The 27599-nt window shown below is 34.6% G+C and overlaps 2 protein-coding genes across 2 annotated transcripts; both read right to left on the bottom strand.

Moving 5' to 3' along the window:
- Window positions 1-243: 243 nt before the first annotated feature.
- LOC132561347 (uncharacterized) lies at window positions 244-8534 on the bottom strand. The gene is made up of 9 exons (XM_060226073.1): window positions 8395-8534; window positions 7519-7681; window positions 6465-6522; window positions 5643-5706; window positions 3187-3342; window positions 2545-2603; window positions 2038-2143; window positions 1647-1706; window positions 244-391 (listed from the first exon to the last, which is right to left on the bottom strand). The coding sequence occupies exons 1-9, from the start codon at window positions 8532-8534 to the stop codon at window positions 244-246; spliced, it is 954 nt and encodes a 317-aa protein (XP_060082056.1).
- A 3861-nt stretch (window positions 8535-12395) lies between these two features.
- On the bottom strand, window positions 12396-27492 carry LOC132561308 (dehydrodolichyl diphosphate synthase complex subunit DHDDS-like). The gene is made up of 8 exons (XM_060226028.1): window positions 27432-27492; window positions 26071-26269; window positions 21837-21979; window positions 20594-20710; window positions 17787-17888; window positions 16461-16575; window positions 15903-16010; window positions 12396-14653 (listed from the first exon to the last, which is right to left on the bottom strand). Exons 2-8 carry the CDS (start codon window positions 26254-26256, stop codon window positions 14402-14404), a joined length of 1023 nt encoding a protein of 340 aa, XP_060082011.1. The 5' UTR covers window positions 26257-26269; window positions 27432-27492; the 3' UTR covers window positions 12396-14401.
- Window positions 27493-27599: the final 107 nt, after the last annotated feature.

The raw sequence follows: 27599 nt of genomic DNA, 5'->3' as shown, positions 1-27599 counted from the left end.
ATATATACTTGAATATGATACAAGTCTTAATTTTAAGTGTTTGATTCTGTGGGAAACATGCTAATTGGTCGGATCATTTCAGTCACCTGATATCACTCGGTGACAATGACATCAACGCCCTGACTCATCAAATTATTTAGTTGAATTACCTTAATACTTACTAATATTAAAGATTCAAGTTATAAAATAATTCAAGCACATCACATCATCTCTAGACAAACACTCTTATCGTGTTAACCTACGTTATATTCCCCACTTATAGCGTAATGTTTCCATTGTAACTGAATCCAATACTTTATCACTGTCTGCATAGAGTCCATACTGAACATCGTGTTTAGAATCAAAACGACCCATAAACCTTCTGTCAACCGGTTCAGAGGCAGGCTGCCATCTACAAATGAAGAGGGTATAGATGAAATCGTTATAAACAGTGAAGAAATCAGTATAAACAGAGAAGAAATCAGTATAAACAGAGAAGAAATCAGTATAAACAGAGTAGAAATCATTATAAACAGTAAAGAAATCGAAATAAACATTGATTGAAGAAATCGTTATAAACAGAGAAGAAATCATTATAAACATGGAAGAAATCGTTATAAACATTGATTGAAGAAATCGTTATAAACAGAGAAGAAATCATTATAAACATTGATTGAAGAAATCGTTATAAACAGAGAAGAAATCGTTATAAACAGAGAAGAAATCATTATAAACATTGAAGAAATCGTTATAAACAGAGAAGAAATCATTATAAACATTGATTGAAGAAATCGTTATAAACAGAGAAGAAATCGTTATAAACATTGATTGAAGAAATCGTTATAAACAGAGAAGAAATCAGTGTAAACAGAGAAGAAATCAGTATAAACAGTGAAGAAATCAGTATAAACAGAGAAGAAATCGTTATAAACAGAGAAGAAATCATTATAAACATTGATTGAAGAAATCGTTATAAACAGAGAAGAAATCATTATAAACATGGAAGAAATCGTTATAAACATTGATTGAAGAAATCGTTATAAACAGAGAAGAAATCATTATAAACATTGATTGAAGAAATCGTTATAAACAGAGAAGAAATCATTATAAACATGGAAGAAATCGTTATAAACATTGATTGAAGAAATCGTTATAAACAGAGAAGAAATCATTATAAACATTGATTGAAGAAATCGTTATAAACAGAGAAGAAATCATTATAAACATGGAAGAAATCGTTATAAACATTGATTGAAGAAATCGTTATAAACAGAGAAGAAATCATTATAAACTTTGATTGAAGAAATCGTTATAAACAGAGAAGAAATCATTATAAACATTGACTGCAGAAATCGTTATAAACAGAGAAGAAATCATTATAAACATGGAAGAAATCGTTATAAACATTGATTGAAGAAATCGTTATAAACAGAGAAGAAATCATTATAAACATTGACTGAAGAAATCGTTTGATTGAAGAAATCGTTATAAACAGAGAAGAAACCAACCGTTATAATCAGAGAAAAAATCAGTATAGGTACAAATCTATTGTGTGCGAAATTAAAAGTCTCGTGCAAGATTTAGATGAGAAAACATATGGATTTTTCTAACTCAATACATCTTTCGATGTTGATCTGAAGGTGGAGTAAAACTCCTATTATGCATACCGTGTGTCACAGCTTATCCGTATGAAATCTGTCAAATTGGAGGTCGACATATGGACAGTTCTGCAAGGCAAGGCAAACGAATAAATGACTATTCATACTAAACTACGTATATCAATCCTCTCCCTTGTTTTAAACACAAACTAATTTCGCTTCCTTCCCATCGTGTTTTCGCCCTCTCATTGCTTCGTGTTTTGGTCAAGGAAGTGATGAAGCGATAATCAAAATCGGATCTTAACGGAACATCACACAATTAGTATTTTAAATGCATATTATTCAGATCCATACATTAAATCATATTTAGTTATTGACTAAATTGTTCATGAAATAACTGTTAGGTAACTACGAAAAGGAGGCTGGGACACGATGATATATAAATGATATCTGACGTCACCTCATGGTAAACAGAAGGACGTCTCCAGCCTTGAAATCTGTTGTTTTCCATTGACCGCCGAACCTGGCACTGATCTCATCAGGATCGTGTGTGAACCAGCCGCTCCCTTCAAGTGAATTTCCAGGGATAATAATGAGTATTTTCAATAATGAGATAAATAAATAATTTTGGATTAAGAAATACAACTATCAACTTAATCGCAAATATTTCTGGTCTTTGAATCTCCTTTCAGACCAAAAAACTCAAGTCTTTCAAATAGCTTGAAAAGTAATCACGTTACAGATGGCCACAACAACTGATGACAGTATAGTCACGTTACGGTCTAGTCATCTTCCTTTCACTGTTAGAAGACAATCCATTTGGTAAAACAATGTATACTGGTGTTATTTCTATTTTTTTGAGAAAAGTATCGAGAAAACAAGGATTGTTTTGTTTCACAGCGGAACATTGAATAGACAGATAACGATATGTATGTGACAATGACTATTGATACCTCATAATGCATACCTTTAAGATTGGCGGCTTCGACATCTAAGCTACCGTATGTTTCCTGAAATCGCTTGAAGCTGCAATCAAATGAAAGTATAACAGATCAGTATATCTATATATGATTGACATACTTGTAGTACCATTTCGTACAATATGCTTCATCAGCAGGTCTAGTATACACAGGAGTTCTAAAGTTAACCTTGATTTATTGCTTCAACTACTGGAAGATGAAATAACGTTCAAAACCCAGCTTTATCCGTGGCTTGCCATGTTTTTTTTTTATCACATGACTGTCTTATTCAACTCATATATTCTTGTAATATTTTTGCGTATTGCACGTGTAATATAGTTTATTGTGACGTCAATCTGTAACAAAACTCAGGAAACCATATATGTTGAGCGGACATGACTTGAAGTTTGGCGAACCAATATTTTCCACAATATTTGCCTAAATAATCATGTTATTTAAAGTTCTTAAATTTATTTCATTGTTATATGATTAACGATTGTGAACTCGTAACGATTTTTTTTCATTTTAACTCATCAAAGGCTCATTTGTGGAAAATTTTTAGATTTTTTTCATAAATTCACATATAAGATATAAACTCATGTAAAATCCTATAGTTTATGTATTTATATACCATATCAGACACTACACACCCCTCGAGCTTGTGTGATCCCTCACACATGCAAAGCGTGCCCATTTCCACGTTGACGTCACCGAATGGTGTCCACAACGTCACAAGATTCTGACTGCCACGACCCATGTACACGTTATCCACATGCGCTCCGGTAAACGCGCGACGGTGGATCCCTCTGAAAGAGATATTCTATTTATACAAACGTTAACTGTTTTAATCTGTCAGTATAACTCTTCTAGTCATCAAACGGGCATCGATGTATAGAGAATGCATGGTCATTGTCTTAAAATATAGGCTGTATTATAATACACTGGCTATGTATTCCAATTTTCTCGCAACATTGACTGTAAATCAGAGTAGTGAAAATTAAACAGTGTTGTTGTTTGGTCTATGCCAACTTTACGTTGACGTTACGCCGAATTTTGCCTGATGACGGACGCCAAAATAATTGTTCCACGCATAAATTCCAAACTTTACCGGATACAACAGCGATTTTATGAATTCTCATCAATCAACAAAAAACGTTAGGTCCTTCAATACACGACTCTATGTTAGTTTGTATTTTATTATATCATGCTCTTCATTCTTCAACCACAGCACAAAAATTAAACACAACCATTACACACATGTAATAAGCCTGAATCATTATATAATGAACCGTCGAGTGCCTGTACAATCGCGCACTGTGTATGTGTATGGGTTTTATAAAAGAAATTCAACACGACACCTCGCTGACGTTAGCTGTTGTGTTACTGTAGGTATATTTAAGCCATTGTTCTCACAGGCGTATTTTTGGATTGATTGCGTGTATTCCGCTTCGGTACACCATTACCTGGAAAGCAAGTTAACAGATATATGCATGACTTAATCACTCTGTAAAATACATACACAAAATCTACATGCTACCTATGGGAAACGTGCACTCAGCAGACATCCTGTAGATAGGGAGCTGGCAATTTGTGATAATGAGTGCTAAGGTATTGCGAAGCTATGATCCAATGAGACACTATGTCAACAACGTGTCGGATTTCGACCCAGCCATTGTGAAAGCCTATCGAGACAAGGACTTTACCAAAATCAGAGAACTTCTTCAAGCTGGCGACAAGACGGACTACGATGTTTTCATTTGTGTTAACAGGAACTGGCATGCATTCGTTCTATGCGCGGCGAACAAGGTCGATGAGGAGCTTTTCGCGGATATGTTGTCTACAGACCCGTTTGACATTCCGGCACTTTTAATGGTGAGTGAGTTAGAATTATGTTTCGAAAACGAACAACTTGGGACTTACAAAATCAGGAAAAAGATGGACTTGTTCAAAAACATTGAACATAGAATCGCCAAATCGTATTACATAGGACATTACACGGATGTGAACATCAAGGCTTTCGACTTCGCAGCGTTAAGAGCAGCTCCACATCGGTATAAAGCGCTGCTTGACGATTGTGTAGAATTCGCCAAGGAGTTCTGCATTCAAATGTTGGCTTACTGTGGTAACCACCGCGACTTGGAGGCAGAGGTTAACAGACGTATCTCTGAGGCTACTGCCACAGGGCTCAGCGCAGAGCAGCTTTCTAGGAGGATCAGGAGCTCGGGATGGCTCGGCAACACATTTTTAGGAGGAATTGAGGTGACCAGCGTTTTGACTAGTCAACGGCCGACTACTCTCTTCCTGATCGTGTATACAATATTTGTAGCAGTTGTCGTATCATGTCTGACCGTTTATTTCTTGAAATGATATGGGACTGTATTCCCGTTAACCTGACTTTGTCAAACTATGTAATGTAGCCTGTTATCAATAACACACAACGACACAATAATAGCCATAATGTGTCAGCTTATGATAATGTTTTATCAACAAAATTTATCAGAGATTGGAAAACTAACATTTTGTTTTCAAAGACTCATAGATTCTGGAAAGGTACGCTTGATGTTCTGTAATGTTGTTTGCAGTATGTTTATACAACAAGTGAAAGCAGGCGAACATGGTTTGGTATGACATTTGTAACTATTTTTTTCTCTGAAAACTTCATTTCAAGTATGGAACTGTTGCATTTTACTGATAAAACTTTAAGTCTCGTTTTTTATCCATCTATTTGCAGTTTTTTTTAAAAAATATTTTTCATAACTTTAAGAAATTGTGTTTCCCACAGGCATCCTGATTCAACATTTCCGAAAAAAGCTATCACCCTTTATGAATTGCATAACTTGATGGCCTTATCTATTCTTATAGCGCTGGTCCTGCCCATTGCATTTTGCCTAAGCAAATTTTCTATAAATTATCATTCTTTGCAGTAGAATTTTTATACGGTCAGGATCTTCCGTTAATTCCGGTAATGTCAGTGTCAGTTGCAAGATAAGTTATGTTTGATCGTCTTGTTTACCTGTATTCATTGAACAAACAACTGACCCTCCAGTTCATGGTTATGTTCCGTTATCTTAACGAAATTAGATCCAGTCTAGAGACGCTGACTTACCTTAACCATTTGTAGTCAAAGGTAATACTTTCGGAACCGAACAGCTCTTTGAAGAATTTCTTGGCTGAAGAAAATAAATACGTATGGAATGTTGTAACACTGTAATAACATTTTAGCATCACTGTATGGGCTTCATCCTTTACAAATTTCTGCGTTTTTTTTATTTTGATCGATGATAAACTGATTACCCATACCAATATTCATGTATTATAATACAACATACACGTCTTTCCGAAACATCTGGAGACTCTATTGCCCTAGTGGTATCATCCCCTTGGCCTCTATTGTCCTAGTTGTTTCACCCCCTTGCCCTCTATTGCCCTAGTTGTATCATCCCCTGACCCTCTATTGCCCTAGTTGTATCATCCTCTTGTCCTCTATTTCCCTAGTTGTATCATCCCCTTGTCCTCCATTGCCCTAGTTGTATCATCCCCTGACCCTCCATTGCCCTAGTTGTATCATCCCCTTGTCCTCTATCGTCCTAGTTGTATCATCCTCTAACCCTCTATTGCCCTAGTGGTATCATCCTCTAGCCCTCTATTGCCCTAGTTGTATCATCCTCTAGCCCTCTATTGCCCTAGTTGTATCATCCTCTAACCCTCTAATGCCCTAGTTGTATCATCCTCTAATCCTCTTTTATCCTAGTGGTATCATCCCCTAGCCATCTATTGCCCTAGTGGTATTATCCTCTAACCCTCTATTGTGTTATTGGTATCTTTCCTTAACATCTTTTTCTACATTTGATATTAAAGGTGTACAGTATGGACACAATTTATAACAGAGATGGATTTTCTGATATTATAACCACACATACTAACTTACGCCTTGGACCTTCAAGTACCCGTATTACTTCTTCCGTATGTGTGATGTCATTTCTTCCCTGTAAATGCAAAAGTGTGGTTAAAACAAATCTTCTTCATCTGTGGCTATTTGTGCTCTTATTTCTGAAGTTCTGTCTTTCTTAAAAATCTTTTAACATTGTGACAGACTATGAGTAGGTCACATTATTATTTTTTTCTGATTTCGCCTTCCGTGTGATTGATTACAATTGCAACGTCCTGAGAATCTGTTTGGTCTGTAACACACTATAGGTATGTCCTGTCCAACTGCTGTAAGGCTAACGGTCATTATTCGATGTCGCTGATCCCATTATTAAAGATTCAAATGAATTGTGTGTTTTATATACACCAACATGTAGTTTAAATGTCCAACTTGAAAATAAGGGATCCTTAAGTTATAAAATACCTTCATACATTCATACTAGCTGAGTTACAATGGAAATGAAATAACACAAGAGCTCTCTAGAACGACATTCATGTAGATCACAAAAGAACCACCATGTCAGGATCTTGACCATAACACACTGCAGCTAAATTATCGTCATGCAAGACAAGATGAAGATAGAGTGAATTATATATGAATCAAACGAGAGGTTTTGTAATGTTCCGCAATCTTAAACCAATACCTCAACTGTAACGAGAAGAAAACCCATACATAATGCTTCATTTTTGGTTTTCCTATGTCGTGGACTACGTAAATATTAGTTTTAGTGTTGCAAAATGTAGACCGATGTACAATCTGCTTTTTTTAAAATCCAGAATCATTTCAAATTAACAGGAGCATGAAAGCTGATGGAAAGGGATAACATTGTGACCTGTTTGATAATTATGTCTACACAAAATGGCACATTAGTAAACAATACCCAATGGCATTTACAGACGATAAATATATCCTACAGTATTTATAAAACCTGTCAAATCTACAAGAATATCTAGGTCTTGTGGAGTGAATGTATTATTATATGTAATAGCATCTTTTTAATTCAGAATATCCTGTGTTTTATAAATACAACGACACGTGTGACACATGACGCTACCTCCATGAAGGGAATACATCCAATACCACATCTGGAATCAAGCACTCCTTTTGTTGCGGGTTCCATTATCTTTCCGTTGCCCCCAGAAGCCACATATCGTATAACTGCCTCTCGAGCTTGTAGAACCTCTTCTCTGTCGTGAAATCCTCGAAGAAAGAGGTACCTGGAAAAACCGACATTCAACAAGCTAACCTGTTCGTTACTTTATGTATTCAGCTCCATTTTATTACAACAGGAACTACGAAACAGTTTTTTGACATTTTCCGTCTGATCACAGCATTAATAGTTTATGTATTTCAGTTCAGTATGGATTACGCGGTCTTGTTAAGTGCTATATATACTTTCCTGCAAATCTCTGATTAATAAGATCGTAAATAAAAAAAACAACACTGGTCAATGCCTATACTTACATCCTTTGAATTACCCTATACCAATTATAACTAGAAATCAACTGAAATAAATTACGAGGTGTCAACTGTGTAATCCGTCAAGTGGAAGTCGCCATGTTCAGAACGATTACGTTATAATGGCCACATGTATGTCAATTATGATACTATAAATCACACTTCCTCTGTTTTGTGTATATAGTATAGCATCTTTCTATACCAATTTAGAACTATATACACTGTAGCCAAATAAAGAATAAACACGTATTATAGGGTTGTTCTGCCCTTCAATGACTCGCCATTGATGTAAAGGCCCTGGTTTAAGTGATAAAATTCAGGAGGCGAAAGAGTAAACTCCAAATTTCAAAATCGATATTATAATTATTGCTATCCACGCGATTAAATAGCATGCAGTTGTGTACTTCTTTTACTATGAACTATTCTAATAAGACTTGATTTGATAGTTGTAGCTGATCCTATATAAATATACCCTTGCTCGTGTAGTTTGTCCCGTAATGCCTGTGTATTTCCCAGAAGATGATTGGAATCTTGCAGTTGCTGGAGCTCTACCGAAGGAAACGTTACGACACGTGTTCCCAGCTCCACTGTTCGGGGTACATCAGTCGCCATAGTTATTGCAAGACCAGAAAAATGTGAAGATGACTAGACACTATAATATAAAAATACAAAAAGTTTAAATCATCATTAGTCACACCAGTGAAGTGTATTTCGTTCTTTGACTTGACCTATCACCTGCTGCAACGAGGACGCAATATCTTAATGGCTACTTAAGGTAACAGGATGTTATGACAGGAAAACATGAAGTACTGTTGTAAATTCACCGTTTAAACATACATATGTGCGTTGAAATATTGTGGCTGAGCTGACTCATATGCCATTGCATTATTTACAGCGCATTAGGTAAACAGGAATATAAAATATATGTTATTTACCTCGTTGTGGTTTTATTGCGCGCTACCTGGTGTCTTCTCTCCGTGCTATCAACTGAGGTATGTGGCCCTGAACTGTTGACATAAATATGATATACCTGTAACACATCACGATAACTATAGCTTCAGCCTGACGATCACTTATTTTAATAGAATCTTACTGAAGGTATTTACGTACACCAGATACAACTAGTCTCCTTGCAAAATGCGACAAATTACCAGAATATCACTGTGATCCTCACGTATACTTTGGTGTTTTTTTTTCGTTTTTTTTAAGATTTCCTTTCGTCTCCGAATCTCCTTCGTTTTTTTTTTGTTCCATTTGTGTCTATTTAACTCATTTCCTCGAATTTCATCAGATCCTCGAATCGTCTTTCCTTTCAATTTGACGTCACTTCTTTCCTTTCTGCTTAAATGTTATTTGCGCTAGCTCACTGTTTTATAATGGCAGATCGACACAAGCAATTGCAACAATTAACCAATTCTTCATATAAAACATTAAGTTATTCTCAAAGGATTTTACTTAATAATTATGATACAATGTTACAAATTGTTCTGTTATGTATATATTATTTTCGGGTTCTAACTGTAAACGTCGGTCGTTTAAAAAATATCAGAATAATCAACCGATATACAAATGACCAACAATCATGTGTATTGTACACTGCATATTCCAATTTAAGAAATGAGAAAGCCCATTAAAAATTTAGAAAGAGGTGTACATATGGTCTGAAGAATTTCACTTTCCTTCATTCAGTGCATGCGTTAAGTGCGTCGTTGTGCAAAGCTGACATATGTTTGTGTGATAAGTAAGGTGCATTGGTCTAAAGTAAGTTAAGCATAAAAGATTCTCTGGTCCTTCAATGAACGATCCTTTGTGAGTTTGTTTTTTTTTCACACGAGTCGCTCTACATACATGTAGTAAGTCTAGCAACAAACATAATTACACCTTTAACTGCGGATATGCATGTATTTCTAAAAGTTAAAATCAGTACCACAGTTCGCTTTCGATTTCAGGCCTAGAGGCCATCTTTAGTCGATGTTTTGTTACATGTTGTCTACAGAACTTTTTTTGGCTTAATCGCTCTAGATCTGTAAAATATATACACAAAACCTACCTGCTTCCTAATGGAAACGTATCAATTTTAGCATTCACCAGACATCTTGTAGATAGGGAGCTGGCATTTTGTGATAATGAGCGCTAAGGTATTGCGAAGCTATGATCCAATGAGACACCATGTCAACAACGTGTTGGATTTCGACCAAGTCGTTGTGAAAGCCTATCGAGACAAGGACTCTTCCAAAATCAGAGAACTTCTTCAAGCTGGCGACAAGACGAACTACGATGTTTTCATTTGTGTTAACAGGAACTGGCGAACAAGGTCGATGGGGAGCTTTTCGCGGATATGTTGTCTACAGACCCGTTTAACATTCCGGCACTTTTAATGGTGAGTGAGTTAGAATTATGTTTCGAAAACGAACAACTTGGGACTTAAAAAATCAGGAAAAAGATGGACTTGTTCAAAAACATTGAACATAGAATCGCCAAATCGTATTACATAGGACATTACACAGATGTGAACATCAAGGCTTTCGACAGCAGGTGTGGACAGCAGCTCCACATCGGTATAACGCACTTCTTGACGATTGTGTAGAATTCGCCAAGGAGTTCTGCATTCAAATGCTGGCTTACTGTGGTAACCACCGCGACTTGGAGACAGAGGTTAGCAGACGTATCTCTGACGCTATTGCCACAGGGCTCAGCGCAGAGCAGCTTTCTAGGAGGATCAGGAGCTCGGTATGGCTCGGCAACACATTTTTAGGAGGAATTGAGGTGACCAGCGTTTTGACTAGTCAACGACCGACTGCTCTCTTCCTGATAGTGTATACAATATTTGTAACAGTTGCCGTATCATGTCTGACCGTTTACTTCTATATTTACAGGTACAAAATGTGGGCTAGAAGGAACTGGTGTGTGTTTAAGAACAATGGATTTTAATTGCCCTAAAAGTATAGTCTCTTTCATAAAAATCAGTAGTTTACATTATATATGTATATAAGGGTGAATTTCTGACATTTTCTTATATATTGATATATTGATATATTATATTATATATATGCATTGCACAAATATTTTTACAAAAATATAAATATTCTCACTTTAACAGCAATATTGAAATAAAAAGCACAGTAAAACAATATACAAAATGTTTAAACTCATCCTTTTTATTTCAATATCAAAATTTATAAATTCATGATAAACATACAGTTTTTTACTCATCTAATTTTAATTCAAATGTAATTCTGTGAAATCTCATCGTGGCCAGAGGTGTTAATGGCGGTGTGTCGTCAGTGTGGTTAGTACCCGTGCACCAAGTTGAGGATGTGTGGTTTGCAGCACTAGAAAACTTGAATGACGACCGACCAGGAGTCATCCGATTCACTGACTATGTCACAGAGACCTGGGTGTAGACTGATCGCACAGAATTCAACCATTTTGACAACGACGGAGCAAGAACAACAAACCATGTGGAGGGATGACACAGCCGCCTTAACAAGATCTGCAGAAAACCCCATCCCAACATGTATGCTCTTGTACAGATGCTTCAGAAAGAGCAGGCAACCAATAAAGCAAAGATTATTCAAATCAATGCAGGAGGAAAACCAAGATCAGAGCGAAGGAAATACCGGCAGTTGGATTCCCAGTTACAACGACTGAAGGACAGATTCAGAGCCGGACAGATGGACGTGGTGCAGTATGCAGATTCAGCCTCTCATCTTATTCATGTGGAGTAAATGTGAAAAATAGTTTTAAAAGTTTGTCAATGGATATTTGATAGTAGCGATATTTTAGTTCTGTAAGTTTACTTTTTTCATGTGCTTTAGTATTTCATATACAACAATAAAATGAAATAAACAGTGTTTGTATTGTACAGTTATGTTTAAATTATAGTATATTAATATTTCTGTAGTGCTGTATGTGTGATGACTTTTTAAATAAAATGACTAAAAATGTTGTATATTTCAATTTTAGTATATGTTCAGTGCTGTTTTTTTAAAATGAATGACATTTGAATTAAAATTAGACGAGTAAAAAACACTTTGTTTATCATGAATTTATATATATTGATATTGAAATAAAAAGGATGAGTATAAACATTTTGTATATTGTTTTACTGTGCTTTTTATTTCAAAACTGCTGTTAAATTGAGAATATTCATATTTTGGTGAAATATTTGTGCAATGCATATATATAATACAATATATCAATATATAAGAAAATATCATAAATTCACCCTTATATACATATATCATGTAAACTATACTGATTTTTATGAAAGAGACTATACTTTTAGGGCAATTAAAATCCATTGTTCTTAAACACACACCAGTTCCTTCTAGCCCACATTTTGTACCTGTAAAATAGAATGTGGGCTAAGTGGGAATACAGGGAAAAGGTAATCATCAAAAAGAATGACCCATTGCTCTTTGTCATGGAATCCTTTTATATAATACATTGTCATATAAATCAAAGAATTCAAAAGATTAACAAAGCTTTATTCAATTAATTTTATTTAATTTATTGATTTATTTTGAGGTCAACAAAACTCTTCCTTTCAATAATGAGAAAGATGTTTTTCATAAATAAAAACAGACACATGAACAATGAGCTACCAAATAACATGATTTTATAGCCTTGCACTATTCAGCCACCTACAAAAAACTTAACCAACATCTGTAATGGCACCTTTAATCTAACATCAACAAAAGTCGTCACAAAGGACATTGCACTTTTAATCAATGGCTAACACCTCTTTTCCTTTCATTTGAATATAATGAATTTCTTGTATCAACAAGAGGCCTAGCAACTTTGACAGTCACCTGAGATATGCAATATTGAATATTAAGGTTAAAGGGCAAGTAGCTTTCAATTGCCATGAAAAGGAAATTGTGACATAGATGATGGTTAACCAGTTGCAATATATGCATACCATCAAAACTGTCATCCTATATTAATCATTCTTGCAAAGTTACTTCCAGTTGGAAATAAACATGTTCAAAAATGCTATTTTTCTATAAAAATTTTAGTAAATTAACCTCTTTCCCCAGGAAACAATGTGAGACCCATTTTCGTAATTAAAGCACCTGAAGACCCCACAGGGAATTCACAATTTTGGTAAAGCACCTTAAGACACTTTCATCCATGAAGGACTTTGATTCTATTATATCTGGGTGTTAAGAGAATATTTTTGTAATCCGAGTCAATTGACCCCTTTTGACCCGTCCAACAGCCCCTTGAGGTCAGCCAGGATCAACAAGGGCATACCATCAAGCCATCATCCTTCATACATTATTCTAACCAAGTTTGAAATATTTGCAATGGAAATTTAAAAAATTCTACTCAAAAATCTATTTTCCCCATATACTACAGTAAACTTTACATCCTCTCCACAGAGAAATGGACCCTGGGTCCATGAAATTCACAATTTTGACAAAGCACTTTTAAATGGTGTAGTCATAAAGAGCATATGATTCTGCATATCTTGGTGTTGAGAAGATTTAAAATTAAAATTTGAATAAATTTTTGGCCCCATCCTTCAGGTCCCTATGGAGCTATATTGGTGTTCACTATATTGGTTTTTGCAAAATTTCATTGAAACCAGTTCAGGGATGTTAAAATGTTTATGGATGCATGGCGCTGGACAAAGGTGATCGCAATAGGTCACCATGAGGCTTAGGTGACCTAAAAGTACGTAAAACACTTTAATATTTACCATGAGATGTACTATAGTACGGGTAAAAAGCAGCACTTTTTTTCTGCAACAGTGTTTTTAAACAATCTTTTGAAAAACAGATTATTAAGCAAGATGCCAATCTTGCCAACCTAGTCTTGATAGTCATCTAACTAACCATAAATACATATTGTAACTGTGATAGCAGGAACAATTATGAAAACATCAAAAACATTAAGACTTTTTTAGGAAGTGTATCATTAATTATTTTAACTAGTTTACAATAAATTATTTAAAAGAAGCATCTAAATGTGTAATCTTCCCTCTGACAACTGCCCATGAAGGTAAACCAAGGACTTTAAGGAAAATATTGAATTCCTGTAATTTGTATGGTTTTGTCAATATCACTTGAAAAGGGATGACATTTCTGGTAGTTGAAAACATTGTTCAAATTTTCAATATTTTACCCCTTTGGAGGCTACTACCCAGACTCATTGTGTAGCCAGGCCCCTAAATTTCACAATTTTGAAACTGAAAAGGTACACTTTGGCCATTTGAAACTGCCTTGCCCCAAGGACGCTTGTGGCCAATGAGATCAAAATTGGACAATCAGTTTTTAAGGGAATGTCAATTTATGTAAGGCAGATGGCACAGGATGGTCATCCCGACCCTTAGGTTTCCTTAGCAAAATGACTGCGGAAAAAAATAGGGGAAAATACTGCTATTTACTGGGCCACTGATATAACAAATTAAAATTATAAATAGTAAATTATTTACATGATTGAAATCTAGATTTATTAATACATATTCAACATTATTTTGCTGTAAGTGTTTGATTTTGGTGAAGGATATTCTCGAAAAACAGTTCATGTTTGTGATCAAGATGCAGTAGAAATCTGCGTATGCGTGTCTCCCTGTCTTTTGCATATTGTTGTACTCTATGCTGTAAACTAACTATGTCCTCATTACTATCCACACCACTTTGTTTAATCTCCTTCAGCACATTCTCATAGTCACTTTCTCTCTGTCTCCTCTCCTTCTCGGAATCATTCTTTTCCTTGGCATCCTGTCAGAAAAGAAAACAGCATATTGAAAAGTACAAAAAACATTTAAAGATGATTTATTGCTCCGTATACATTTTTGTACTGGTACATGTAATCACCTTCAGCTAAGTGTATTACTATGCTGAAACAAGTCAACTTTACAGTAAATATCCAAAATATTTTAAACTACTAAAATGGCATTTCATGTATCTATCTAAAATACTTTGTTTGAAAATCTACCATTGCATGTGAGCAACTGTTTAGTTTCTGTGTCAAACATTAGAGGTAATTTGTGAATTTGGATACAACGGTTCCTACACAACCATGATTTCTATCTAGTTCTAAGTAACTATGTACCATCATTATCTATATGTAACTATGTACCGTCATTATCTATAAGTAACTATGTACCGTCATTATCTATAAGTAACTATGTTCTGTCATTATCTATAAGTAACTTTGTACTGATATTATCTATAAGTAACTATGTACCGTCATTATCTATAAGTAACTATGTACCGTCATTATCTATAAGTAACTATGTTCTGTCATTATCTATAAGTAACTATGTTCTGTCATTATCTATAAGTAACTATGTACTGACATTATCTATAAGTAATTATGTACCGACATTATCTATAAGTAACTATGTACCGTCATTATCTATAAGTAACTATGTTCTGTCATTATCTATAAGTAATTATGTACCGACATTATCTATAAATAATTATGTACCGTCATTATCTATAAGTAACTATGTTCTGTCATTATCTATAAGTAACAATGTACTATCATTATCTATAAGTAACAATGTACTATCATTATCTATAAGTAACTTTGTACTGACATTATCTATAAGTAACTATGTTCTGTCATTATCTATAAGTAACTATGTACTGACATTATCTATAAGTAACTATGTTCTGTCATTATCTATAAGTAACCATGTACCATCATTAACTATTGGCAGTGGAAATTAGCATGGATATTTCTGTCAAGTAAGTCCAGACTCTAAACAAACTTTATCACTATGTTAACACTGACTTTATGTTTTCCTTCAGAAAGTGTGTTCCCTTTTTACTGTTTTACTGGCCAATGTGACATTTATAGAAACAAAGAACAAGTCTGTCTTGATATGGAAATAATTTTTGGTACATTACATAGTACTGAAACAATTTTTTGAATTATTTGAAGAGAGAGGTTTGTTGTAAAATCTTTGGATTTGATTTCATAGAAATTCAGAGGCGAAGTAAGGGAGGTAAGTCATGTTACCTGGAGAGCCTGATAATTCTTCTGGTAGTGTAGAACACCTGAATACAGATGCCAAATGCTGAACTCGGGCCACAGTACACTCACAAAGGCAAGGCAGCTGTATGCTGTCTGCAAAGACACACAGTACTTTTTTTGTTTAAAGAAAATAGAGTTGAACCTCGTTATCTTAAGTGGCAGGACTATGGGGAAACTTCACCTTATCCGAGTACTGAGTTAATTTAGTTTGAATGTTTGGTATGAAGTTTGGATGGGACTGATGAATTACTTTGAATTAAATGGGACCTTTAAGTTACAAGACTTGAAGATAACATGGTTTGACTATGCTCTTATTAAACAATATTGAAGAGTTCATAGCTTTCTGCTGTATCTTCATTATCATTTCAGTGACTTTCACAAATTTTGAGAATAATGACCTAAAATAGTGGGTTATGAATACTGGTAAAAATGGCATGCTCTGCAAATTCTAAAACGAGAAGTTATAGAGTGACTTCATTTTATTGAAATGCCCATGACTTAGCTGAAATTAACAAACACACTATATTTTAGATATATTCCTACCTGCCATAGAAGGAAGTCACTGAGTCGCACCTCTCCTGATGTTCGGATGAGAAGATCTGGATCTTTGGATTTCCTTGTGTACAGACAATTATCTAGGAGGTCCTCTGATATATCACTGATTAAGGAAAAAGATATTTTCAATTAACATGAGAAAAGTATAAACTACAAACATAAAACTGGAATCCGACCGAGTTCAGCTCTGATTATCATCCTCGACTAGTATATTCGTTCAACTTCTTTACAACACTTTTAAGTACAGGCAACGCATGTCACCAATGTCACAGCTACTGTAAAACGTTTTAATATTACATGTAGTGTACATTATACTTGCGTATACTTATCTAAGATAATGCTTATGTCAAGACAATATTGCTTTGTGTCTACCAGTTTATATACTAGTATTGAGATTGTAGAAACACATAGCCTTGGCATTTATTTCAAACCCTGCTAATAATTATACAGAGAGAGTGGAGATCTTTACAAATCTAATGAATGTAGTAGCCAACACATAGCCATGAACAAGGAATAGATGTGTTAGGAAATATAATGTGTTCTAGTACATGTAATTTACATTTAAAGAGTCCAACAATCCCCCTCAACTTCAGACCTATCCTGCTCAAATGAAAACTTCAGACTATTGCTACAAAAATGTGAAGGATCACACGGATACAGATCAAATATATCTATCCTTCAGAAGATCAATTAGTACACATACATCATACATAAAATATAAAAACAATGCTGTACAGACCTATATCTTACGTATATCATAATGGGAGCTAACTCTAGTAAAAGACAAACTGTGACAATCATATCAATTATCCCTGTATATTTAGTTTTCAATTTCAAACTGTGTCATTTTCAATCCATGTAAATAAACATTGCTAATAATGTAAAACAACGAAAGTGGTGCATACTTTAAGAAAGTTCCTTTTTTGTTCTGCAAATGTGACCCTAGCATGGATTATTAGATAGGTGGGGAATATTTTGATCATTAGTCAATAGTGCTAGCTACCATGATGAAAAGATCTAAGCTATCTTCTCCTTACATTGTAAAATCCTTTATTTCTGTTGAAGTTTTCTTTTTGTCAGATTCCTGGTTAATCCTAGTTCACAAGTTTATAGGTCCATAAAATGGTAAACAGGTAAAACTTAATATGGATATTAGTACGAAATCAAATGACGACAAGAATTCATATTTTGCAAAACCATGAAATTTGAACCCCAACAAAAATACAAGACTTCACAGAATTTACATAATAAATAGTGCATATGTATGAAGTAATTTAGTCCATCCTCCTCGACATATCAATAACACTCATTTACCTGGTTCTTATGAGTCCGTTTGAGACACCCTCAGCCAGCTCTCGCATGCCAGCACAAATTTCATCTCTGGAGGTGTATGCAAAGCACACATTTAATATTGCCCTGTCAATTATAAATTACACACGTATGAAGGTACTTTGTAAACACATTTATGTCATATATATGATACAGATATTGGCATCTCTTACAGCCGAATATGGTGTTTTTTTTTTACAATCTTACATTTTTCATAGATTTGATTGACTGATCTACAATCAAATTTCATGACCTGGTAATGTGAAGCTGAAGAAATAAAACTTGTTAACATCATCAATCATGTTATCAATGGAGGAAACTCTGGTTGACAAGACATTTCTATTTTCCCTAATGTCAATGTAAACAAAGTGAACTAGGGCAAACATTTACATATCCCCCTTCTCCTGAAGAGAAAATGGTATATGTGTGTCACTATGAGGTACCATGCAGGCATATTATTTCAAAAGTAACCAAGTGTAATCTTTAACTTCAAACACAAAACTCTTATTGGGAATTGAACTTGATTTAAAATACTGTGTTGCAGATGATGGGATGGAGAGACAATGTGATCACTTATTTCCTCTGCCTCCTTCCCCAGATCACCACTCTATTCACACATATCAAAGCATCACAGATCATCCATTATAGCAGATTTTGTGTTTCAATGAAAAATATTATGATTCAATATATTGTTACATTGCTTGTAGTTAAGTATTGTTTTACCATCCATGTAATGGAGAGGGCTTAATAAGTTGGAAAAACTTGTGCCCAATCCAATTGTACAAAGTTTTGCAATAAAATAATTATTAAATCAATTAAAATTTTGACAACATATACATAATACTAAATTTGGTAGTGTGATGCAATTCAAATCGAAAGGTTGGTAAAAATCATAAATATGGATAATGGACAAATATATGTAATAGCAGTCAGCTGACATTACACATCCATCATCTTTCAGATAGTAAGGGTTATCTCCCTTACCCTTTTAAAAGCAATCCAATGATCTGAATCACTCCATAGGATGACTTCCCTATTGATATTCATCATCATATGCCGGTATATATATTTTTTCATGAAAGAGAGTGTAGGAACACATTTTTAGAAATATAAACAACAAAATTAATGAACATGTAAATGAACAATTGATAGTTCCTTGCTAAATAAATTAAATATTTAAATAATATATCAAGTTAAAAAAAAAAATCCAGTCCAGAATTCCAATACTTAATTGAATTGTTTTATCAGAAATATCTAAAGCTGGATGAAGAGTGGGACCACATAGAAATTATGTTTTATTCTGTGCCCACAACAGCCTGCCAACTGTATATGATATATATAGTACGCATGCACAGGTACCATGCTGTGTTCCCACATGTTACAAACAACATGTGTGTTTCTAATAATAGGTATTCCTATACACAATCGCTTCAATAGCAACCATTACATCTCTGTAAGAGTTATTCATCTTGCAAAGATTCCAAATAATTTATAGTGATTCTTTTTTTTTTATTAAATATTTATTTTAGAATACAAAACCATTCAAAAAGAGTTTTACTTAATTCTTCAAGATTAAAGATCTAATCTTTTTACAAACTTTTAACCTGTGTATGCAGCTTTGAATTACTGAATGTTTGAGTGAATTGCTTAAAGTATGTTAATTTCTGCATACCTAGGTAAAGTACAGATCATGAGAAGTCTGGTATAAAAGGGAATCACAGAATAAGTAAGGCTGGGAGGTACGATTCTGTTGGATGCAGTTCTCATTGCCCTGTTTCATTTGGTGTGTTACTACCACAGTTTCAATAGTTCTTAGACTCCAATGGTGTACCTGGACCTCCCTTTTATAATTTTTAACATAATTGCAAGCTTTAAAAAAATTGACAAATAAGAAGAATTACATCATCCAATATTGATATCTGTAACAGTGTTAGTATTCATAATTCAGTAGAGATCTCACAATAACAACAGAATGGCTGATGATGTTGGGAGACAATAATGTCACTTAATTTCACAATTTTGCCCGTTTATTGTAGGGTTTTCTCCAGGCAGACAGATTGTCACTGTCTCTTAACCGTCAATATTGAATACACGCAAATTACCAACAAACTGTCAATTAGTTTTGTTCTGTTGAGTCAAGTACTTGTAATTGAAGAATGATATTGTATCACCTGGTATTTTTAAAATGGAACTGACTTTGAGGGCAAATGAGTTATATTTTGTGATCTCTGGAATGTTCCCACTAAAACTTTCATATCCAGTATATTGTAACCATCTGATGATCTTGACTAAGGATACATGTTTACAATCAAAAATGGTATATACACAATTCTGAACAAATACATGTATTTACTCAATGAAAAGTTACTTACTGGACTTTTTAAATTATCAAGCTTGATGTGGGTATCAAACTACAAATTTCATGGTAATTGTTTTTTATCTGATTATCCGAAGAAACAATTCAGCAAATCCTTTTTGTTTGAGATACCTGGCTATCAACAGATAAGTATTCCTCAGCCAGGTATCCACCATGTTTAAGTCTGTTCATACTATTCACATAGAAATCAGGATTGGAAACAAAGTCTTCAGCATCTGGAAGTTTTCTGGTCATTTGCAATTGGTTAGAATATAAGTTAATTGTATACATGTACAGCTGTTTCTCAAACTCACTATAGTTGTTAACAATCTATAACATATGACTCAACTCAAATTTCAAAACCATAGTCAAGGTAAAGGCACAACGACTTAATATTTATTAATTAACTAGCTACATGTACTTAGAAAAGTCTTACCTAGTGTTGTTCTTAGAGAAGTCAACAGCTTCTGCTACCACCTGTTGTATGTCTGGAGGCAGTAAAGACAGATTACCCAGAACCCTCACACAAACCTCATGCTTCTGAATCAGCTCACTACAGCATAAAACATATGACTACTTCACTACACATCAGACCGTAAGCTGGACTAAATGTTTGGGTGGTACACTGTTAACACACTTTTACTTTGCTGACCAGGGTTTGATTATTTAATGTGGAAGGTATGAGGTCACCTAAGTGTGATTTTTCTACATATTCCTTCCAGCATAACTTTTACAAAGCTTGTTTGGTCACAAAGCCACAAAAGGAAGTGCTATAACTTTTGATGACTTAGCAGTGTTCCTAATTACCTTTTGAAATTGGGGGTACAGTGTACCCCTTAACAATGTATTTACACATAAGAGAGGCTTGAAAACTGGGAGTAAAAGTCTTGAATTTCATCAATCTGTAGGGTTTTGTACCCTCAATGAGAAGTAATGGGGAACACCAAGTTAGCAGTTAAAGTTTTAAATCGATAGGGCACCATCAGAAACTGAAAGATATCTCTGGACAACATTAAAATGCTGAAAAAAGCAGCAATAACTCCTCCAAATATTGTTGCATCAAAATCACATTCAGGAATAGTTCATGTTATTGTTATAAATAAAGGCTACTTAAATGGCTAAAAACTTAAACAGATCTCTGAACAAGTTTCAAATGCTGAAAAACTGAAGGGAGATAACTCTTCAACTTTCATTAAATAAACCAACAATTTCCCTTAAATATAAAGACTACTAAGACTGAACACTAAATGAAGAGATTTTCATACAAGTGAACTCACGCCATGAGGGGTTCTAGTGAAGGAGATAAGTCTGCACAAACTTTTCTTTCACATTTGTCGAATGTCAACTTTTGATACATCACACACTGCTGCACCACGTTGAACCCATATCAAAAGCATGCAATTCAAGTCATAAATCCATTTATCAAGTAGTTACTAGGAATGGAGGAGACATAGCTTGGACAAACTATTTTTCATATGTAGTTCAAATGCGACATCAGAGTGACCTATTTTAGGTACACAACACATTGTCACCCATACTAAAACTATTAAGTTCCAGAGACAAGAAGTGCAGGAGATAAACCCCAGACAAGATAGGACTGGTGGAAGTACTAACACAATGCAAAACTATAGTCTCTCTAGATTCCAGTGGGGTACTAATAAAAGCCTTGATTTCCTTACCGTTCCTGCATTAGACGAGCAAACTTCTGTCTTGCTATTTCCATGAGGCACCCAACCTCTTCTTTGGAACGCTTGAAGTTCTCAATACTGAAGGCATAAACTGTTACTTCTGTTATGCCAAGATCAAGACACCATTCCAAAGTCTGAAAAAAATCATCGATATCTAATTTCTCATCAACAAAATATTGAACCTTAATTATTCAAATTCTAGAAAACATATAAAAAGCAATGGAATTTGAATTAAAAAACTTTTAATAATGTTTATAATTTATTGGCCGTGTTGCATGTAATGGAAATCCGGGTTATGGTATGGTGAATGTTGGGCGGGCGGCTAGGGGGAAAAGGGGTACCAGTTTTGTAGCATCAACTCCTCCTAGAGTTTTTGACATAGAAGCTTGAAACTTTGTAGGATGTTTATATATATGAAACCCCCTTAACTGTCCTTTAAATAACATGTAACATTACACTCATCCCGCGACCTGGACAATTATATATGAAAAAAAAAACAAAAAAAATGTGATCTTGTCATTTAAAAATGTTTAAGAACCTATAGTATACCCCCATCTGCATATAATTGTAAACAGATATGGGAATTAATAGCCTTGTATACATGTTTAATTTAATGCTCAAAGATATAATCCTTATTTTCCATTGCCTTAATGGACAATTTTGATAAAAGTTGACAGGCTGTAAACATTTACATTTTGAAAGACGTTTCTTATCCTAAGTTAATTTCTATGACACATTATATGCTTGTCCTATACACAAGAGAATTAAATGACATGTATTGAAATGAATACAAACATGGAAATAGAAAAACTAAATACCACAGGGAAAAACAGTGTGAAATGTTTTGATGATAAAGCCTTTATGGAAAAGGACTGGAAACTTCTGGACCATATCAAATACAGAAAACAAATGGGCAATGGACTGGAAACTTCTGGACCATATCAAATACAGAAAACAAATGGGCAATGGACTGGAAACTTCTAGACCATATCAAATAAGGAAAACAAATGGGCAATGGACTGGAAACTTCTGGACCATATCAAATACAGAAAACAAATGGGGAATGGACTGGAAACTTCTAGACCATATCAAATAAGGAAAACAAATGGGCAATGGACTGGAAACTTCTGGACCATATCAAATACAGAAAACAAATGGGCAATGGACTGGAAACTTCTAGACCATACCAAATAAGGAAAACAAATGGGCAATGGACTGGAAACTTCTAGACCATATCAAATACAGAAAACAAATGGGCAATGGACTGGAAACTTCTAGACCATACCAAATAAGGAAAACAAATGGGCAATGGACTGGAGACTTCTAGACCATATCAAATACAGAAAACAAATGGGCAATGGACTGGAAACTTCTAGACCATACCAAATAAGGAAAACAAATGGGCAATGGACTGGAGACTTCTAGACCATATCAAATACAGAAAACAAGTGGGCAAAGGACTGGAAACTTCTGGACCATATCAAATACAGAAAACAAGTGGGCGAAAACCTTGAAACAATATTAAATACTGAACGCAAATGGACAATGGACTGAAAACCTCCAAACAAGATAAAATACTGGAAACAAATTAGCAAAGGACTGAAAAACTCTAAACAATATTAAGATACTGAAAACAAATTGACAATACTTATCCAAAAAAATGTTAAATAAACTATTTCAACAAATAAGATTTCATGTTCTAGTTATAAAGCTATAAAAACTATTAATTGAAACCTGACAGAGGAGATCTCCAACCAATATTAAAAGCCAAGAAGAATAATTCTTCCAATTACAGTTACCGTATTCAACCAAATAAGCGCCCATGTCCCTATAAGCTCCCCCTCCCAATTCAGATACCTAAAAGTCTAGATTTACTTACATATCAGTCACAATCAAGAATTGTTTTAAGTCTGTTTATAAGGAGATGTGCTCCAGAAAAACGCAAAAAAACAGTTTATCTCCAGTCCACCAGTAACAGAGGAAAGTCAATAAGTGTCCTCTGTAACTACTACCACTATTTTCCCACTATGCCTGATAAAAAAAATCACCTGTTTTTGACAGTTCACTTGGAATGTGGCCCACTGTTTTCCCTTCTTTCATAATTCTGATTGCAAACTTGTCAAACAGATTATTATCCCCAATAACTGTATCAAGGCACTGTCCTATGAATGGTTTTCAACACTCTCTAAAAACATGATATCCCCTGACCACAGACGAATATTCATACATAAAAAACAATTTTTTCACACATTCCAAAACCACGTGGTACATGACCTTTACCTTGTGCACCTTGGTGTCGTGCACTCAGCCACAGTTACGACGACTGAATAGGCATAATCCATTACTTAACAGTTAAGATAGCCATTGATACAGCAGATTAAGAAATGATATTTTCATGTGTGATAGATTATTTGACAGAAAGAAATGAAGCAGTTAGATATCAAATGACAAATAAAATAGTTGTGCTAAAACAGGCAAGTATTAATGGAATTTCACATCTTTAACATAAATAAATTCCCTTTCGTCTCATCATATTAAGATGTTCTGAAACAATTTATTGACGAGCACATAATGACAGAGTGCACCTTGTTACAGAGGTTGACACTGAAATTATAGCGACCACAGACACATCACAATGTCACAAAGGGGGCCGAATCAAGTCGTATGAAATTTCTTTCAAGTTAGAAGTTGTGGAGCTTGCCAAGGAATGGAGAAATATCAAAACAGTACGGTATAGATTGGAGACAAAAAGAGAGTGAATTGAAAACCTCTTTACAAAACACCTCAAAAAGGAGACGTAAATTTTCGGGTGGAGGCAGATTTCTTAGCACTGAATGTGTTTCTTTTACATCTAAGATGGTCTCTAATAAGCGCCCCCCTTAATTGTAATTTTTTAAGCACCCTGGGTGCTTATTGGATCGAATATGGTAAATCAAACTGCCATAGGAAAATATGCTTTGAAAGTTTTTCAGAGAATGGTTGAAAATTGTGAAAAGCGAACATTTCTTTTGTCAGAATATTTTATTTTTCCACTCTGCACATCACCATACCCCATTCTAAACAGAAAGAATGTCTTCATTTTCTTGTTACACAAGTTTTCTCTTCCAAGAAAGATGAATGATGGTACAAATATGGTCATGACTTAGACAGAAGCACATTTCATGAAAAATACATCCAAATCAAGGAAGAAATACATTGAAAAATATAGAAAATCATAAAGTTTCTGGTTATCTACATTTTTGTTGAGTTTGGTGGTAAGATCTTCCAATAGACTTATAGACTATTTGCATACCTAAGGAAACTTACTGTGCTCTTCTGTTTGCTGACATTTTTCTGTTTTCATACAAGACTCAATTTATTGAAGATCTTATCTAACAGGTCACAAAGACCCTGCAAAGTCACAAATTCCACTTTTGAGTATACTGATGACTTCTTTTCTTTAAATAAAAAGAGAATTATTGACCATGGCCATCATATACCACCAGAATAGGAAATCAAGGACACAAGACCCTTATACATCAGCTGTATATCTCAATCTTTTCCTTCTACATGAATCAACATGGACAGGATGTGATGATTTCATTTCAACATTGTGAATTTCCCATTCTGGATAGCAACATACCTGCATCCCCAACCTATGGTGTTTACATGTCTACATTATCATCACCAACTGATGGACAAACTTGCAACAGGGTCTCAAGAGATGCAGGTTGATGAAAACAAGGGAAAGTTTTATGGCTATCATAGTGATCCCATTGAGCAATATTTCATGACCGTTGGTTTGCCTGTTGGTTTGCCTGTTGGTTCTGTTGTATACTTTGTTCTGATTTGAGAACATGACATCACTTACTTAGTTTGACTGCAGTATACATGATGGGTATTGTCAATAAAGCAGATGATCCTTACTCTTCCAGAACACATGGTCTTGTAATTTGCCCTAGTTTCTTTTAATCAGACTTTGGATCATGATTGTGTTGACATTTTGGTATTTTTTTGTTGTTATGTAAGCCCACATGATACTTTGACACATCACAACATCAAAATGAAAATTAATTTCAAAACCAACTGAAAAAAACTAGCACAAACCATGCAACAGGTCAGAGGCTAAGTATCAGCTAAGCTAAAAAAATAGATAAATAAACAGTCACAGAAAGCTTTGAACAACAACACTGCACACCATCATATGCATCTCACAAAACAATTTTGCAAAAATGATATAACCTACTTCTGCAAGCTTATCAAATCCCTTCAAATGTCCTTCTGCTCTCTCCATGCTGTTTTTCTTTGCGAAACGCCTATTTCCATCCATGATGATGGCCACATGTTTGGGGACAGGGCCAGTTTTGAGGATCTTTGTACACATCTGGTGTATCCATGATTTACTTGTCTTCTTCTCTGGAAACCAGGACATGATGTCAGTTTTTCTGTTAGAAAAAAAAATGAAGAAGTGTTACTGACACTGACCCTTGTATCTTTTTAAAGTCTCCCCAGTAGATAAGTTCTGTGCTTAAATTAAAGTAAAACTGTTTTTAAACATAATGTAATGTTAAATATACATTTATTATTACATTGATATTGAGTTAAGTATGTGATAGACTAAGTGTCAGTGTATTTATTAATGCATATAGTACATGTATCATCTAATAGTCACACATCTCATTAAAAATTTTCATTTGAACAGAATGATCTAAATGACCCATTTCTAGCTGTAATATGTTATGTAAATTTGACCAACTGCCCATATACCCTTCTCTCATATATATCTGGTACAGAATGCATAATCTACTCTTAGCGAATTCATCAACCTTAATACATCATTAATGGGGGGACAGAAATACAAAATGCTTCATCAGTCCTAAGCTCTATTGCATGTATATAATAATGGTAACCTTCTTAATTAGACATGGCCCACCTGATTTTTTAAAACGATATGGCAAAGATGACAACTTTTACTATTTAATCAAATTAGACCCGATGTTAGGGAGGTGAATAACAAAATTAGTTTCATTTCTTAATTGATGATTTTCCTTATTTTCGTTTTGTACTGACCCAATTAATCATCAACGTACAGGCCCAACTTAGAAATGTAATACAAAGGAAATGTGAACGTGCAAAATATTAATTGTAATGAAATAGAGAAGACAAATAGATAGTTTAACACCATGAGATAGAGCCTATCATACATTATTTCTCAAGCTTTCCTTCCAACTCATAAATATTGAAAGATGACTAACTGCATGACTGAATCTCCTCACCACAACTGATGGTGTCTCCTCGATATCAAATGCAGTCACATTAATCAAATGTTTTTCCAAGTAAAAGACATGTTAATGTGTACATATAATCTTCGATCAGAGTAGACCTAAGCCTGGTATCACAAACCTCATAGAGGCCAAATGTTCAAGAGTTGGTCTCAAATGTACGCGTGTAATGTTTACGTTTACACCCCTGAATCCTTCCATCAGATAACCTGATGTTTGCAATGTCAAAAATACATAATATGAATGGCATTTGTGTTGTTAAACGATCGTGATATTATAAATGTTAGGAAAAGACTGAAAATGAAAACCAGGAAATCTGACACACCCGATGAAGAATCAGCTGTACGCAAGGGAAACACACCCGCATGGCTTTCACGGTGCACAAGTGTACGTAGTGACGTATCGCTATAGGTGAAAAGGCTTGCACTACGCATCCGCGCAGTAAAGTAGGTCATATCGAACCGCACAAATTCGTAACAGTAACTTATAATTC

This window comes from Ylistrum balloti, unplaced genomic scaffold (genome assembly GCF_031769215.1).
Source record: "Ylistrum balloti isolate Yb309-2 unplaced genomic scaffold, AGI_CSIRO_Ybal_v1 Utg371194, whole genome shotgun sequence".
In the NCBI taxonomy this organism is placed as follows: Eukaryota; Metazoa; Mollusca; class Bivalvia; order Pectinida; family Pectinidae; genus Ylistrum; species Ylistrum balloti.
This window is presented reverse-complemented; position numbering and strand designations above follow the sequence as displayed.